Source organism: Amphiprion ocellaris, chromosome 18 (genome assembly GCF_022539595.1).
Source record: "Amphiprion ocellaris isolate individual 3 ecotype Okinawa chromosome 18, ASM2253959v1, whole genome shotgun sequence".
Taxonomy (NCBI): domain Eukaryota; kingdom Metazoa; phylum Chordata; class Actinopteri; family Pomacentridae; genus Amphiprion; species Amphiprion ocellaris.
In genome coordinates, this window is record NC_072783.1 from 24,157,398 (window position 1) to 24,174,489 (window position 17,092).

At 39.8% G+C, this 17,092-nt stretch overlaps 2 protein-coding genes across 4 annotated transcripts; one reads left to right on the forward strand and one right to left on the reverse strand.

Annotated features, from left to right (window-relative positions):
* Nucleotides 1-1,138: 1,138 nt before the first annotated feature.
* On the reverse strand, nucleotides 1,139-5,259 carry lyrm1 (LYR motif containing 1). 2 transcript variants are annotated; one of them, XM_055004704.1, is made up of 5 exons: nucleotides 5,176-5,259; nucleotides 2,616-2,787; nucleotides 2,460-2,520; nucleotides 1,751-1,782; nucleotides 1,139-1,642 (listed from the first exon to the last, which is right to left on the reverse strand). In XM_055004704.1, exons 2-5 carry the CDS (start codon nucleotides 2,772-2,774, stop codon nucleotides 1,529-1,531), a joined length of 366 nt encoding a protein of 121 aa, XP_054860679.1. In that variant the 5' UTR covers nucleotides 2,775-2,787; nucleotides 5,176-5,259; the 3' UTR covers nucleotides 1,139-1,528. The 2 variants fall into 2 exon arrangements, with proteins under 2 accessions (XP_054860679.1, XP_054860678.1); XM_055004703.1 differs by having other exon boundaries at nucleotides 5,124-5,231.
* Nucleotides 5,260-5,600: 341 nt separating this feature from the next.
* Nucleotides 5,601-16,976, forward strand: dcun1d3 (defective in cullin neddylation 1 domain containing 3). 2 transcript variants are annotated; one of them, XR_008599537.1, is made up of 5 exons: nucleotides 5,601-6,029; nucleotides 7,117-7,183; nucleotides 8,033-9,110; nucleotides 10,121-10,171; nucleotides 10,314-10,412. XR_008599537.1 is itself a non-coding variant. In XM_023291407.3 (5 exons), exons 4-5 carry the CDS (start codon nucleotides 10,425-10,427, stop codon nucleotides 15,442-15,444), a joined length of 978 nt encoding a protein of 325 aa, XP_023147175.2. In that variant the 5' UTR covers nucleotides 5,637-6,029; nucleotides 7,117-7,183; nucleotides 10,121-10,171; nucleotides 10,314-10,424; the 3' UTR covers nucleotides 15,445-16,976. The 2 variants fall into 2 exon arrangements, 1 of the variants encoding a protein (XP_023147175.2); XM_023291407.3 differs by lacking the exon at nucleotides 8,033-9,110 and adding an exon at nucleotides 14,901-16,976 and having other exon boundaries at nucleotides 5,637-6,029; nucleotides 10,314-10,858.
* The last annotated feature ends 116 nt before the right edge of the window (nucleotides 16,977-17,092 follow it).

Genomic DNA, 17,092 nt, shown 5'->3' on the forward strand with positions numbered 1-17,092 from the left:
TGAATGACTTGAGAACAAGTTATAATGACGACTTTTTCCATATTTAATCAATATCCATCCGAATAAGCTTTAATCAACAATGATTGTTAAAACTATGAACATAAAAAAGTGATTATCTTTGCTTGTACTTTGTTAATATACACTTTAAAGAACAAGTTCTAACATCATATCCACGTCATTCATCGTCACGTTAAAGAACATGAAATAACTCTAATTCACTCATTTTCAATATGATGGTAGAGAAAATAAACATGTAAATCTGATTCCTGTCTGTTCTTCTGTCAGTAGGAAACTTTCCTTCACACAAAATAATGGGGTATAGGAGGATACTGAATAGTAGACAGATGTAGTATATTGTTGCCAAAATCTCCAGTGCAGCAGTTAATTGTGACTTCATTCCTAAAAAGAAACAAATCTCTTATATTTTTAGACCAGATGTTCAAGTGTGAAATCTAAGTGCAGCGTAGTTTAACAGTTAACATCTCGCCTCTCCTTCTGCAGCCTCCTCAGAGCAGACAGTCAGTCACGTCATGTGCTTGACTGTTTAAAAAAAAAGGAAGGCGTTTAGATTCAGTTTGAGGCACATTTACCACAGTTTGCAATTCTGGGACAAACTCCATCTGCTGATGATAAGATCTGTGACATGATCAAAACCGCCAGAACAGCTTCTCCACGGTCTTTGTGGTGATATTCGTGTCTCAGTGCCATCTACACTATTTAAAGCAAACAGGTGCTTCATGTTATTACTGCATGTTCTTTCTGTAGATGTCTTAGAGATAGAGACGTACATAAGAAGCCTTTTACTGTTTTGTACCTTCCTCTTTAAGTTTTATGACTTCAGTGGAAGAACATCATCATGCACAAAAATAGCCCTGAATTTTTTATTCAGTTGTCTCTGCACCGCTCATTTCAGATTTTCTGAATAACAAGAAAGGTCACTTGCATGGGAATAAATTTAAGCTTCAACTGATCCATCATTTTCTGCTTGTGAAACCATTACCGTTGAGGAACTGTGTCACCTTTCTCACATCTCTGTTGCGCCTTTTCACTAAAACTTTATTCCTTAAAAAATATATTTAGAATTTTTCTCAGGAGAGGTGGACTGTTAACACATTTTGATCAAATATGCAGCCAAGCATCAGTCTTAGAATAACAAAATTTATTTTATTTCATTGAGAATTCCATCACTGGGCTTCATCACGAGACCACATACTGAACAGGTCAGAAATCCCTCACATCAAGACACTTTGTTACTCAAATGAACAATAATCAGTATTTAGACATAAGTATAAATAAATTTTACAACTTGATTTAGACATTTGAAACATCCCCTACAGTTACAACTCGTGTTCATGGTAAAAAAAAAAAAAAAAAAAAACAATGAAAAATGGCTTTTCCCTGAATGATGAGCGTTCTTGCATCAGTGAGTGCTTGCGACAATTCAGCGCACAAGATCAGCTTGTGACTGCACTCTAGTTTCCTGTCCTTGGTAACTTGAACTCTTGGCGAGGATCAAGGATATCAAGCATCAGGTCTCGTCATGTGATTGTAAGTAAATTGGCTTGGCCTGCTTCCTCAGGCGCTGCTGTGCTCGCAGCTTCCTGCCCTTCTGTGTTGCCAGTCCCAGCGGTGGTAAGTAGGTCTGTAGGAGCAATCGGAGAATAAAATACGGTAATAACATTAAATATCTCAACCAAACAGAAAGAATATTTAATTTTGAATCTGTATATAACATATGGTTATTACTTACAGCCCTTGGATATGGGTTCCTATAATGTAGACCTGTAAAATAACACTGTGTCAGTGACAGATGTCAATGTTATATCAACCACTAAGGTAGCTACAAAAATCAAAGGAGTGGAAAATTCCATTTGCCCATAACTGAACTAATCTCTTCTAATGTAACAAAAACAAATCATCAAGCATGGAGGAGCATAACAGTTAACTGATCTTATTTGCACCAGTTATTACAGCAGGCTTGTATTTCACTTGACTAATGATAGTTCTGCTTTTTCTGCAGTCTACAAAGATTATTTTGTCGAAAACATTCAGATCAGTGTTTACTCCTCTGCTTATTCATGCTGAAACACTCAAGATTTTCAGCTGAACTTGCTCAGTCACCCCATGAAAGACGCTTCTTCACACTGGTTGACACGGCTGTCAAGCAACCTGCTGGGCTGACATCTGCTCTAAATGACCAAAAATTAAAGAAATGTTGTACGAGCATTTGACAGTAGCATCACTTAACATGCATGACTTAACAAGTCAGCACCTTTTGGATGTTTCATTAAATTTGGCCCAACTTGCCACTCAGGATGCTTATTAATGACTTCAGGCTAAACAAGTCATAAATCATAAAACCACCCTGAAATTCATGGAAAGCAAAAAACAAAAAAATAGTGCTACTGCACAGGATGAAGCTTAGTTCAGTAAAACTTGCAGTATCTTTTCACTCTTACCTATTTCTATCCTTGCTTCACATTCTTCTATACACCTCTTTATTAATTCTTGATCTTCAAGCTGAAAACAAAGGACTAAGGATTAGTCGTACAACATGATATAAAATGACTACTACCACTGTTTTTACATTTCTATTGTTGTATTGTTTTTCACACCTGCTGGTTCTGTCTGAACAGAGTGTGGGCCTCCTGAACTATGTACTTCCTCTCAGTCTCTGTGTCACTTGTAACACCGCTCTGCGCCTGCCAGGTTCGGGCGATGCGAATCACACGCCTGTATAGCGACAACACTGTACTGCGAGTGGAGGCCGTCATCAGGGCTCAAAATCTGAGAAAAAAACAGATGCCTGCACAATGAAGGCAATTCAAGGAGAGAACATTGCAAACCCTAGTAATTGTATTTTATTGTCCATTTTGTGCTTCCAGACCCAATTTAATACATTTGCAAAAATTATTCCCTATAATTAGATACATTGAAATGCACAGATGGTGGGCTCATTTAGTAAAGGCTTTTAAATTTTCTTTGGTGTGGTGTTTGATTTTTTTCCATTAAGTATAGTCCATACACCAACTTAATGGGGCAGGGTCGTTATTTGCCCAGAGACCACAAAATCAGACAGCTCTGAAAGACAATGAAACAAAAAGTGTCACAGGAAATGTGTGGAAATTTAATTTAAGAAAAACTTAATTTAATTTTAGATTTACTAATATGTATCATGTGAAAAAAATGAACAAACACAAAACAACAAAGCTGCCCCTCTGCATGACGGGGCAACAGGATTAATTAGCACACTTTTCTAACTTCGAGAAAAAGCTAACAATCTCATCTATTGTTCTGTTAGGAAAGGGTAAATTTAGACAGATGTGGCTCTAAAGAACACCACTTTTGACCACTGACTACAATAGGCCACCTTAAAATGCTGCTTTATTTAAATGAAAGGATGCCACAGATAACAAAGGCACTTAAATGTCCACAACTCCACTGTTTGTCATCTAAGAGGTTATTTCAGACATCATGGTATGACAGTCTGCTTGCATGCTGCTCTAGTTGAACATGTTCAACATAATCCTGTGCCCTAAAATGCCCGCCAACTTCGCCAAACCCTTCAGGAAATGTGGGACAACACTCAACAAGCCAACACCGACAATCTCATTATAGTTATGCGTCACAGATGTGTGACTCATTACTGACTTGTGATTTCTGATCAGTGACACCACTCTTGAGCTGCCCGTCATTATATCAAATACAGGGCGTACTTAGTTGCTTCATGACATCCATTCTGTTGTCAAGATGCTGTGTGCGGAACAAACAGATATTCAACATCCCTGTGTTGACTAGAAGGGACAGAATTTGATCAAATATTACCTGGTGTTTTAAAAATTTTCAGTGTAATATAGGACATAACTTGTTGGTGTTGTACCTCAGTTTTGCAGTTGATAAAACTACCAAATCCAGTAGAGAATCATAGACATCTGGGGCCCCTGTAAATCTAGTTCCTCTGTTTGACGAGTCTGGTCTGTTGTCCAGCTTTGAGTGTTCCTTTTATTCAATGCTAGATGCCACTAAAACGAACATTGAGCTGTTTCCCAAACACAACCTTAAGTAACTGTTACACGACTCTACAACATTATTACCCATTGATCCAACCAAACTTAAAATTGGTCAAATTTGTTCCTCCTCAACAAGCAATAGTAATTGTCGTATATGCTCATTATTTCAGAAAGATGTCATATCAGTCCCATATGTGGTATCTTATTGGAACACCTTTATTAACAACCTTAACTGGAAAAAGACGTGGAACCTGCCAGCTAGATATATGATAAATAATAAAGTAAAAGAAGTATCTTTTAAAATAATTCACAGATTTTACCCATCAAAATTCTTTTTGCAACGATTCAAAAGAGACATAGATATAGTTTGCTCTTTCTGTGAAGGACACTCTGAAGATGTATTTCATTTATTTTGGTCTTGCCCCTTCTCCACCAAATTATGGGAAGATATCTGCAAATTGATTTCTACTTGTATTGAATCAGATTTTTCCTTGTGCTTTGAACATATATTGTTTGGCTTCACTGACTATCCATCTGCCAAAAAAAAAACAACAACAAAAAAACAATTTTACATTATTAATCTTATTATATATTTAGCCAAATGGCATATCCACAAATGTCGATACATTAATCAGAAACCACTTTTTTCCATCTTTGATAATGAAGTCAAACAATATATTAAAACTATTAGACATTCCACTAATATGAAAGTCATTAAGACTCTTGATTTGTGTGCTCTTTTTAATATATTGGTGCAGTGTAATGTTCTAAGGTGTAGCCCCTGAATGTTTGTAGCCTCCTGGCGATTATCTTTACATTGTATTGTGCTGCATTGTACTGCACTGTTTCTTTAAAAAAAATGTTACACAACTCACTATAAGGTATTAATTATATGTTCTGATAAGTGTTGCCATAAACGGAGGTCATACAACGATGCTATTAGAGCATTTGTACTCCTTAATCTTTCCCCTACAGAATACTTTAGCATCACTTGTAAACATTAAGCCAGCTATCATTGAACCTCATTTTGACAGCACAAACTGAGCTATCTTCAAGCAAAGGACGCAGATTTAAATAATAACGATATTAGTGCCAGTCACATAAACGACTCACATTTGCGTTGTCACTACTCACATTTTGTTTACCATTACAAAACTTGACCTACCGACCGCGTCTGGAGAAGAGGCTAGTTTGGCAGCAGCTCGCTAGGGCAGCAGAAACACAGCTGTCGCATAATGATGACGTTTCACCTGAGCAGGCTGCTAATCGGGAAGCGAATAAACACATAAATATAAACGAACACCTCTACTTTCATTCGTGGATAAAGTTGCAGCTGTCTCACTTTTTTAAATTATCAGAAAAAATATCGATACCCACTGTTTATACGTTCGATTTTAGCCTTTTAATTTGAGTTATAACGGGCTTGCGACGCATTTCCCAATATTGAATATTATTCTCTCGGTGATCTTATAAAATGTCATCGACAAAACACGTGCTTTAGTTGGTGTTTTTATCACAACGTGTCCGTCTGTATTACAAATACTTAACTTGGTTAAAATTAGGAGATGTATCTTATCGTCGCTCAGATGGAGATCAGCTGTTGGTCGCTTGTAGGCAGGGAGGAAGTGATGCAGGAAAATGTCCATAATGTAGCTACACTCAATGACTAAAAGGGGGAAGCACAAAGAAATTGGCTGCTTTAGTCCGAGATGGTCTTTTAACTCACTCCAGAGAGCGAACACAATAGAAAAATGGATTCAAAAGCAAACTCAGGTTGCTAGCTGGCAACTTATTTTTCTCTAAAGGCTGAAAAGAATTCGACATTGATGTGGAAGTTTTTTTTTTTTTTTGTCAGCTGCCAGCTAGTTAGCTAGCAATCTGAGTTAACGCGACGAGTTTGCCTCAGTTCGTTTCTGGTCGTATATGGTATTTCGGCCAACTTATTTAACTATTTAATTTGTACTGGCATTCCCGAAGTGATGTACATCCAAATTCCACACAAGAGAATTCTCCAGAGAGGTAAGTTTCTTTACGAGGAGCATTGATTGTGGTATTTCTCGATGTCTTAATCGAAAAAGACCTAGCATAGCCGATAGCTAACTTTTAGTTAACCGAGCTGATGCTAGCTAGCTATGGCGACGTCGCCCGGGCCAGGCAGTTCGGATGTTAAATGGCCCGGTGACGGACCACAACAATTTAACAACACCCACTATTTAAAGTAGCGTGTAATTGTGTAAATAAGCAGCTGTAAATGATAACCAACACCCTGTTTACATGACATTTGTGAGTGTTGTACATGTGCTGTTAAGCCCACTTGATCCTGTTTGTGCTCGACACTTGGTAACGGACATAACTTGTTAAAATAGTGCTGATGTTAGTTGAGCTCCGTTATCAGATTTAACTTCAAATGGCCTTTTGACGAGAGTGTTGCAGTGTTCGTGGTGTAGCTTAACTTTATCTGGGACAGTTTTTAGGGTGAGCTAACAAGCTGGTTAATCTAACGGATTGGTTACTAGATTACTTAGTGTTTGCTTAACTGTCATGCTATCTTATTGTGGATGATGTTTAGCTAAAATTTTAATGTAATAAGCAGGCCTTCAGACGTCCATCTCATGTTGGTGAGGTGAAGTTGGCCTGATTAGACCTGTGAGAGATTTGCCCATACATGTGCACTGATGATCGGTGGTCGTTTGCCCCGATACGGAACATGGATTGTCTTATTATTGTGAGGCCAAGGATCATGGCTGGACACAATCAGTGATCGCAGAAATGAGTAGAAGTTTCTTTGAGCAGAAACCAGAAGTTGTGGGGTTTACAGTAGAGACGATGCAGGACTAAGCGAGTCTGCCCTCACCTGACGATATGCACGAAGTCTTAGAACAAGAAATGTACTACTCCTGCTAGTGCCAAATGTGTTTTAGAGGAAAATACTATGAACCATCTGTGTAGTTATAAATCAGTTACTGAATAATCCTGCAATAGGGCAAGCTGTTTGGTCGTGCTCAAATCACATATTCATAACATGGTGACAGAAATAGTCCTGCAGGTTTGGGAATGATGAGCTATCACTTTCTGCTTGTGATGACAATATAATGTGTCTTTTCAGCACTGCAGATGTCAAGGTCACAGTGATGGAGCAGAATAGAAAGACAATGCCATCAGAAGGACTGTCTGTAAGTCACATCCTAATCAGCTACTTTATTATCAAACACATGATCGCCTCATACATTTGTGTGTGTGTAGATGTGACAGCAGAAACAATAACTGCAGGAACATCTACATATAAAACCAGGCAATGTTGAATAAATGGGTAGGTAAAAGTCGAGAATACTTGCTGTATTTTAGCTTCTTGCAATTTGTTCAGTATCTTATGTTCCTATCTTTCTGTTACTTTTAAATTATTTTTATTGTTTAATCACTTACCAGTCACAATCTCAGTTACCATGGTAGTGTTTATTGGGAAGATTTAGAAATGAACTTCCCAGACATCTTACAACTTCTACAAAGTCGGTGTTCAGTGTCACATTATTCCCCTTATCCATTCAGTGCACATTTGTGCAACTTTTAAAGCCTTTGAATGCCATAAAAAGGAACATAAATAGCCAAGTAGTCATGTCAAAGCTTTTTTAATCTCAGTTTCAATCTCTAACCTGAGGAAACTCTTGTACATATACAGTGGGTTGCAAAAGTATTCACGCCCATGACCAAAACTCAATTTCTCAGAACAGAATAAAGCAAAAGTGAGTTTCACCTGTTTATATGAAAGGAAATAGCACAGACACAACAATCCATCACTGTTTTTGTTCGTAAACACTCTTTACTATGAATAGATTGCAAAAGTCTGTATTTCATTGTTGCAAAAGTATTCACACCTTTGCACCGAAGATGTTATTTTGAGTCAAAAATGATTGCACACTATAAACTATTGCATCACAGTGTCACAGGACTGTATTCAGTCACTTGTGACTTGTATAGGCTTGATTTCTCCCTATAAATAGTGCCCAATATTCACCTGTCCACAGTCATCCCATGGTTGTCAGCAGACAAAAGTCATGAAGTCCAAGGAGCTGTCAGAAGACCTGAGAAAGAAAGTTGTAGAGAAGCATAGAGATGGGCAAAGCTATGTAGCCATCGCAAGTTCACTCAATGTGCCAAAAAGTACTGTTGCATCACTGGTCCAGAAGTGGAAGCGCCATGGTACCACTATGAACCTCCGGAGAACAGGGCGTCCCTCCAAGATCACGGCAAAAGGCAAGATGAAACTGCTCAGGGAAGCCAGAGCAAACCCCTCCGTCACTCTTGAAGACCTGAAGAAGTCTCTCCAGGGTGCTGGGACTAACGTACACAAGTCCACAATATCCCGCACTTTACACAAGGAAGGTCTCTATGGGCGTGTCGCAAAGAAGAAGCCATATCTGAAGAAACAACATCTCAAGGCTCGTTTGCAGTATGCTACCACACATCTGAAAGACACTCCTGCGATGTGGGAAAGTGTGATCTGGTCAGATGAAACGAAAATAGAACTTTTTGGCCTGAACACCAAGAAGTACGTATGGCGCAAAGCCAACACAGCTGATGATCCGGCTCATACCATCCCTACCATGAAACATGGAAGTGGGAGCATAATGCTCTGGGGCTGTTTCTCTTCCTCCGGTCCTGGTGAGCTTGTCCGTGTGCAAGGGATTATGAATAGTGCAAAATATATTGACATCCTGGAGAAAAACCTCTTCAAGTCTGCAAAAAGCCTGAACCTTGGGAGGAAGTTCACCTTTCAACAGGATAATGATCCAAAACATACGGCTCGAGTGACACAAGAATGGCTCAGGAAGAAGAAAGTGAAGGTTCTACACTGGCCCAGTCAAAGCCCAGATCTCAACCCGATAGGAAACATGGGGAGGGATCTGAAGATTGCCGTCCACCAAAGGTCACCAAGTAACCTGACTCAGCTGGAGCAGTATTGCAAAGAGGAGTGGGCAAAACTGTCCAAGGACCATTGCGCAAAACTCGTTGCTGGCTATCCAAAGCGATTGGAAGCTGTTATTGCTGCTAAAGGAGCTGCAACCAAGCAGCATATAAAACCAGGCAATGTTGAATAAATGGGTAGGTAAAAGTCGAGAATACTTGCTTTATTTTAGCTACTTACAATTTGTTCAGTATCTTATGTTCCTATCTTTCTGTTACTTTTAAATTATTTTTATTGTTTAATCACTTACCAGTCACAATCTCAGTTACCATGGTAGTGTTTATTGGGAAGATTTAGAAATGAACTTTCCAGACATCTCACAACTTCTACAAAGTCAGTGTTCAGTGTCACATTATTCCCCTTATCCATTCAGTGCACATTTGTGCAACTTTTAAAGCCTTTGAATGCCATAAAAAGGAACATAAATAGCCAAGTAGTCATGTCAAAGCTTTTTTAATCTCAGTTTCAATCTCTAACCTGAGGAAACTCTTGTACATATATGTTATGCTGCCAAATGTTGGAAGTAATTCCATAAATAACTGGCCTACATAAAGTCCATGTAATAAAGGAAATGCTGTAAATGTCATAGAAAAGATATTGCAGTTTTAATAGACACCCTTCGTAATATCATGGTCTTGGCTAGTGGTTGTTGTTTTAGTAAGTTCATCATTTGTGTGCTTGCATTTTTGTCGTCTGCTGCCATTACTGCTGGTATATAGTAAAGTATGTTCTTCCTATTATTAAACTTCCTCTGTTGAATTCTGTTTTCACTTATCATACCAAGCAAAGATAGACACGGCTAAATGTACACTAGCCATTCGTATGGAGAAAAATAAATAATCAAAACAAATATTAAAAACGCAATGAAGCTGCTAAGGTATATGATAAAATGAATGTATAGAAATGTTGTAATATTTTCATTTTCTTCAGCTGAAACTTTGGTGGCACCAAAAACGTCCAATAGAATTCCTTTTAATGTTTTACATATCTTTTATCTCGACACAAATGTAGTTTTACGCCAGTGGTTTCTGTGGTTACAAGTGAAATTTTTCATGTATTTTTTTGGTCAAGGTTTCTTTGGTAATGTGCCCTGTGGAAGCATTGTATGTATACCTATAAATTGTTATTTTCTCTGGTCACTTTTTAGGGGTATTAAGTCTACTAATTGAAGACCTGGATCGTGGCAGATTTGGCACAGGTAGCTTAGCTTCTTGACCACCAGTGTCCAAAAATCCTTTTATTATGAGTTTGTTCTTCTGCCTTTTTATTGTGGACAAGACTGATACAGTTTGGACCTACCTTCCGTGATAGTTAACAGTTTTCCTTGTTCTTCACCTCAGGCTTGAGGGTATGTTGAGACATCTCGCCAGGCCAGAGCAGAGGCGTCTAGGCGGTTCGGACGGGGACTGAAGGCGAGGAGGAAAGACAGAAGAGGGACCAGGGAGAAAGACATGGGCCAGTGTGTCACCAAGTGTAAGAATCCGACGTCCTCCCTCGGCAGTAAGAGTGGAGACAAGGAGAGCGGTTCCAAGTCCCACAAGAAAAGTGGCAGTGCTGGTGGTGGGGGCCACAAAGAAGAGCCGAGTGCCCCATGTAGCAAAGCCACCAGTGAGCTGTCAAATGGCACCAAAGCCTTAGAGGTTACAGTGGAGACACCCATCATTCCTGCTTTGGGGCCATGCAAGGATGAGTGTTCGGATGGAGATGGGCTGTCAGTGCTGCGCATTGAGGAGCTGTTCTGCTGCTACAAGGATGAACAGGAAGACAACATCTTGGAGGAGGGCATGGAGAGGTTTTGTAACGATCTATGCGTGGACCCAGCAGAGTTTCGTGTGCTTGTTCTGGCCTGGAAGTTTCAAGCAGCCACCATGTGCAAGTTTACAAGGTAAGGTAGGGATTAGGGAATGGGGCGTGTTGTTTTTAGTGGTGTTTGTTGATCAGGATAAACTAGCATGACTACTGCTCATGAACTGGCTCCAATTGAGCATTTCATATGGGTCCAGATGCATGCCTTTGTCCGATAACCACAAAACACATAACTTTACTACTTTCTGATGACATTGTATTACCCGACAGGATGACATTTTCAAGTATCTACCAACACTTATGATGACTCGCAAAGAGTATTAAAATTTAGATGCATCAAACATTCCACATTTGCTCTGGTATTTTATTGCCCATTTTCCTGGGTGTTCTGGTGGCATAGTGGTTCAGGTGCATACCATTAGGGCGTTGACGTCCCATGTTAGGTTCCTTTGTTTCATCTCATACCTGTTACTCTCCCTTTGTCTCCTGTCTGCTTCGTCATGTCAGACTGTTAGAAAAATGTAAAAAAAAAAAGTCATATCCCAAACATGGATGATGTTAAATTTTTTTTTTTTTTTAAAGTTAAGTTTATTCAGTAAAGGTATTCCTGCTTCATGAAACTGGTCCTTCTCTTCCCTGTAACACACTGTCAACACTATTACCTCATACTGTCAACACTATTACCTCATGTGGTAAACTTTGAAGGGATTCCTCTGGGATGAGGACAATCACATTTTTTTTTTGTTTGTTTAATGGTTGCCGTCAGCCCGATTTATGTCCTAACCTTTGCTCACTGTACCTCATTCATTCCAGCTGTATAACTTCGCATTGCAGTGAATAAATGACATTAAAACTGCCTTCAGGTTGCCATCGCTACATCAGGACATAACACTGTGGCGACTCCCAGCTGCCTCTCATCCTACCAGCCTGTACACCTCAGGCTGCTGCTGTCCGCATAGTATAATCTAATCATGCAGCTAAATAGAGTGGGTTGTGGCTTAAAATAGAGGAAATTGCTAGTAATATGATATGATTAGCCAATCTAGAAAGTTTTGAAACCGGAATCATAGAGTTGTCCTAGATCGGATAATCAGACTTTGCAGCTCATGTTGCTCCGGTACCATCTCTCTTCACTGAACTGTCTCTGTTTCCTGGTGAAGAGATGTCATTCAGATGACTCAGTACCTGTGAAATCTCTTCCTGTATTGTTTCCCCCTCTGAGGTTTCAGTGATCACCACAGTAACATAGCAAGCCATAGTGGCGAGTTGGCTTCTCGCTGCTGCAGTCATGTTTACATTGAAAACAACAGAGGCAGCGGTGGCGGCTACAGTTTGCTGTCTGACAGCACCTTAAACCCTCCTAAGACAGATTTGCAAGCACAGTATGAGTGTTGCGCCTCCTGCTACTACTGTGGGCCCTGCTAGACAAAAAGATGGAGAGAGGGAGAACTCTTGATGCTGCAGACAAATGTGTTATATTGCGATCACAGTATTGTCTGCTAAAATGAAACAAAATACAGGTTAATGTCAGCTGTGTTAAGAGATAAGTCAAGTTGACATTTAAAAAGACAGAGAGCATTTGCTGTCTTGCTTCCACCAGCTTTGATGCTATCTTCCGCTAGAAGATAGTTTCCTTTAATGACAATATGTGGATATAAAAATGTATGAGACAGAATTCCACCCTGTCGTTGTGTAACGCTGTACTGTAAACCTAAAAGCTGATAAAACTCATCCCGCCTAAGGTAGACAGGCTTTATTAACTTTGACTCATGTTGGGGCAACCCCCTACATGTTGTAAAGCCAGACTGTTGACGCATCTCCATATGATCAGAACTGCACATGAACACTACTGTAAGTCACTGAGAAAGGCACAGTTTTTCTGACCAGGCCCTCTTCTCTGCACGCCACTGCCGATATCCAATTAAGGAATTAATCACTTGGACATGATTAGAATAGTTTGGGTAAATGCCTAAGCTGTTATATAAATGATAAGAAACAGCAGCCTGAGATTTTCACATTCAAGCGAAGGTGTAAGATGGCTACAGTAAACAGCTATCATAAATGTCACACTGTTTTTCCCTTTTTCTAACTTTTGTTTTGAGAAGTAGAGGATTTTTTTTGTTAATTACAAGTGCGTATGTTTCATAATTGGTTCTGCTTAGAGGTGTCACGATATACTGGTATTGGCGTTCACGAAACATTTTAGTATCGTAAATAATCCAGTGACACTCACTATCTGGTTGACACAACACAATTACAGACTCTCCTCACCCCCCTAAACTCATATTGTCTATTGTAATGTACCACTATAGAAACAAACCACACAATAAGCAAATTACAGAGGAATTTGAGCGATAGCACTATATACTACAATTCATACTACTGTGTACTCTGTAAAGATAGCAGCAGCTGCCCCTCCCTGCTCTGTTTAATATTCAGTCTTTAACAGCACAGTGGTTCATCCACCCATCTTTTTAGTTTTCAGCAGCACAGTTAAAAGCACTTACACACTTGTACTTGTATCTCTGTGAGGATATTCACAGGCATGAAGCATTTCCAAGGCTTTCACCCCATCCTTAACATTACATCTGAATAACTAAGCCCAACTGCTGTCCTAAACTTTATTGTACCTTTAACCATAACACCAAGTCTTAACGGCAGTCCCCAGGTCTGAGAAATGAATCCAAGGTGGAAGTGCCAAAAACAGTTCCTTGAATGGCCACTTTAGTCGGCTTCCAAAAGTGATTCAGCTCCCATCGACCTCAATGTGCCCTATTTTACAGTAGAAATAAACATGTTTACAGCCTGGCACATAAGTGATTTTGGTCTTAATTACCAATTTTCCTGTTCAGCTATACGTGGGAGTCATTTTTATATAATGCACCTATTTAAATAAAATTGAGGCTTAAAATGATGTATTATTAAAGGCACAGTCACTTTACTTGACAGGTAGATTACAATATAGGACAGTCCATGGCCTACCTCAACTCTACTCCACTTCTTTGATCATTTTTGAATTAGTCAGGAGATAGGAAGAGTCAGCATCCCTTATAAAGTACATACTGTTCTATTCTGTACGCATACTGCGACTTCGTCATATATCTGTCACAGTCTGTAAATGCGAAATTAGGGGTAATTTTGTCTGTGCGCACTTGGCAGCTCAAGCTTGATTATACTCGCGAGAGACACTGTGATGAATGTGACGTAACTGTGTGGAGGATTGTGAGTCAGAATGGTGAGAAAAGCATTCTGACCTGCGTACTGCAACAGGATGTAGTAGCACTTCCTGGTATTTTTGGCTAGTAGTATAGGTATTGGAATACATCCTGAGCTTCAAAACTGCTGATCAGTAAACCTGTGGGTGACGTCAACAAGCGTTGCATCTTCATATACAGTCAGTGCTTAATACCAATCAAATATTTTCAAGGTGTGCCAGAAAATGACAGCCAGCCAGCTGGCCTCACTTTACTAAAGTGTCTCACTCCCAGCGTGTAAAATCCAAACTAGTCCTTACAAAGAAAGCCATACAAATCCACACTCCCAGGCTCAGTTACTGACTGTCAGGTAGGGGGCACACAGGAAATGGATCCTGCTCTGCAGTTACTGTTAGAGATGAATAGGGCTGCCTGCTGGCTGGGTCACTTGTCCCTGCTCCCCCTCTCTGATTTTTAGCTCAGCACTTTTCTATCCAGAGGCTTTGGACAATACCACACTCTGGTAACCAACATGTTTCATTGTCAACTGCTGCTTACTGAAGCTCTTTATATTACATTTAACTCTGAAAAGCGTACACTGTTGTAGGGGTCAGATAAAGTTTATCTGCCACAACACTGAAGTGAAAATAACATTTGGTTAAGTTGCAATGCGGAAGTCAATGTTTCAGTAAAGTTTACAATGCGTTTCTTGAACTGCTATGGGCTACTAGTGATTTTATACACAGTTACTCTGTTGTTTGTATTGGATATTTTCACAAGGTGTTAATGTACCTTTTGCAAATGGCACTGTTAATTCAGCCTTAGTCTTATTATAAAGGTTATTATCTAAATGTTAGATCTCTGAACCTCATCTTGACTTTATTTGTAATGTTCTGACATTCAGTTCTGTTTTGTTGGTGTCATCAGGAAAGAGTTTGTTGAGGGCTGCAAGGCCATCCAGGCAGACAGCCTCGAGGGTATCTGTTCACGCTTCCCCTGCATGCTGCTGGAGGCCCAGTGTGAGGAGAACTTCAAGGACCTGTACCGCTTCACCTTCCAGTTTGGCCTGGACGCTGAGGAGGGCCAGCGCTCACTGCAGCGGGAGATCGCCATCGCCCTGTGGCGTCTGGTTTTCACACAGGACACACCTGCGATCCTGGAGCGCTGGCTGGACTTTCTGGCGGAGAACCCCTCAGGTATTCGGGGCATCTCAAGGGACACGTGGAACATGTTCCTGAACTTCACCCAGGCTATCGGGCCTGACCTGAGCAACTACAGCGAGGACGAGGCCTGGCCCAGCCTCTTTGACACCTTCGTAGAGTGGGAGTTGGAGCGCCGGAAAAAAGAGGAGGAACAGGCACTGATGGCAAAAGAGGAAGAGGGGAAGTTTACTGAGACAGAGTGTTCTCCCTCTACAGATAGACTTGAAACAGAGGGAAGCCGTGGCTCACAGACGTGGGGGGGCCACTGACCAGGAAAAAAATAAATATTTGTAAGCGAGAGAAGGATATGACCTATAAGTGAACTGTACATCTGTGAATCATTGGATGAATATTAGTATTACCATTACAGCTGTTCATTTCGCTCTCCTTTTCTGTTGGGGTGGGATTTCTGCTTTGCAACTTTTTTTTGGTTTTTGAAAGGGCTCTAAGAACTGTTATGTTTTAAGCACTTCTATTTAAGTGATTGTTTTACTTTTTCTCCTCCCATAAGTGTTTTTTAGTAATTGGACATGTGGTCCATTTTAATGTACACCTACCTACCATAACCCCGCAGAGTTAGCTCAGTAAAAGCTTGGTGTTAAAAACAGGCAACAGAAAGCCATAACGTTTTCCCACAATTATCTCTTAAACAGTCTTGATCTGGTAACACTGCTGAAGTGTTTTGTAAAAGAAATGGTTTATATGAAAGAAGAAGGGAAATCTGGTAGCCTGTCTACAAATAATTTCTTACTCCCAAACACAAGAGTTACCATAAGGGTCAGGGTGAGTGAAAATGATCTTGATCGGACTAATTTCGTTTGATTGTATGCTTTTTATCTTGCAGTGCTGTGAAGATGAGTTGGTTGCACTAGTATTGCCTTCACAACTGTTGGCCTGCAATTACGAGGCAAACAGTAATGAATTACAATTCTGTCACAAGGGCATTTTTGTTTTTAAAAATAATACAAATGACAATTAGATTTGTATGCATCAATATCCACTTAAAATCTGAGTTAGTTTCCATGGTAACAGCCCCACCCTCTCTTCTGTGTTGAGTGTTTTTGAGTGCTACTACTGCAGTGAGCAGCTTAGCTTGTTTAAGCAGCTGCTGTGCTCCCTTTTGACCTCTAGCATCTACCATATTGATGTCCACTTATTTTCAAGAACAGCTTAAATGTATACAACACAATGATGTTGGCTATTCTCAACTGCCTCATTGATCTCATTTTAGGAAATCTGTATCACAACAGATTAGCTACAAAAAGGTCTTTGGTCATTTGACAGAAGATGCCTAAACCTGCATTTCTTTCAGGACCATTACACTGGGCGAATAAAGCGTAGCTTCTTTACCTTCAGGAGTTTGAATCTTCACATCCTTGAACTGCTATACAAAAGAGAGGAAAAAAAGTGTGTGCGCACTTCACAAATGATGTTGACTGCTGCTGGTGATGGTTGTAATGAATTGCACAAAAAGCAACGGCATGCTAATCTGCTATACTTTGGAACACTTTGCGGAGAAATTGATGTCAGCCACATTATTTTTTCCCCCTATTCGAAACCTCTTCTCCAAACTGTAGATTGATCTTAAGTATAGCCTAGGGTGTTTTGGGAGATGAGTGACTGAGTGTTAATTAGACATGCTGGTTAATCAAGAGTCTGTGATAGGGATTCAGTGTAAGAGGGTGGCCATAGCCTGATCTGTTTGGTTTACATCTACAATGGTTTTATTTCAGACACCCTTTGTCCTCTTTTTATATAAAATGTATTGATTTATAATAAATAAAAAGTGTTGAATTTTTGACCATGAAAATCTGTGTGATTTTTAGTTGAATATTTCTCTACAGCATTACGCATAAACCCCTCACTTGAATAGGCATATCACAATGTAGAGAACAGACTGTCCACGGTGTGTCTGTG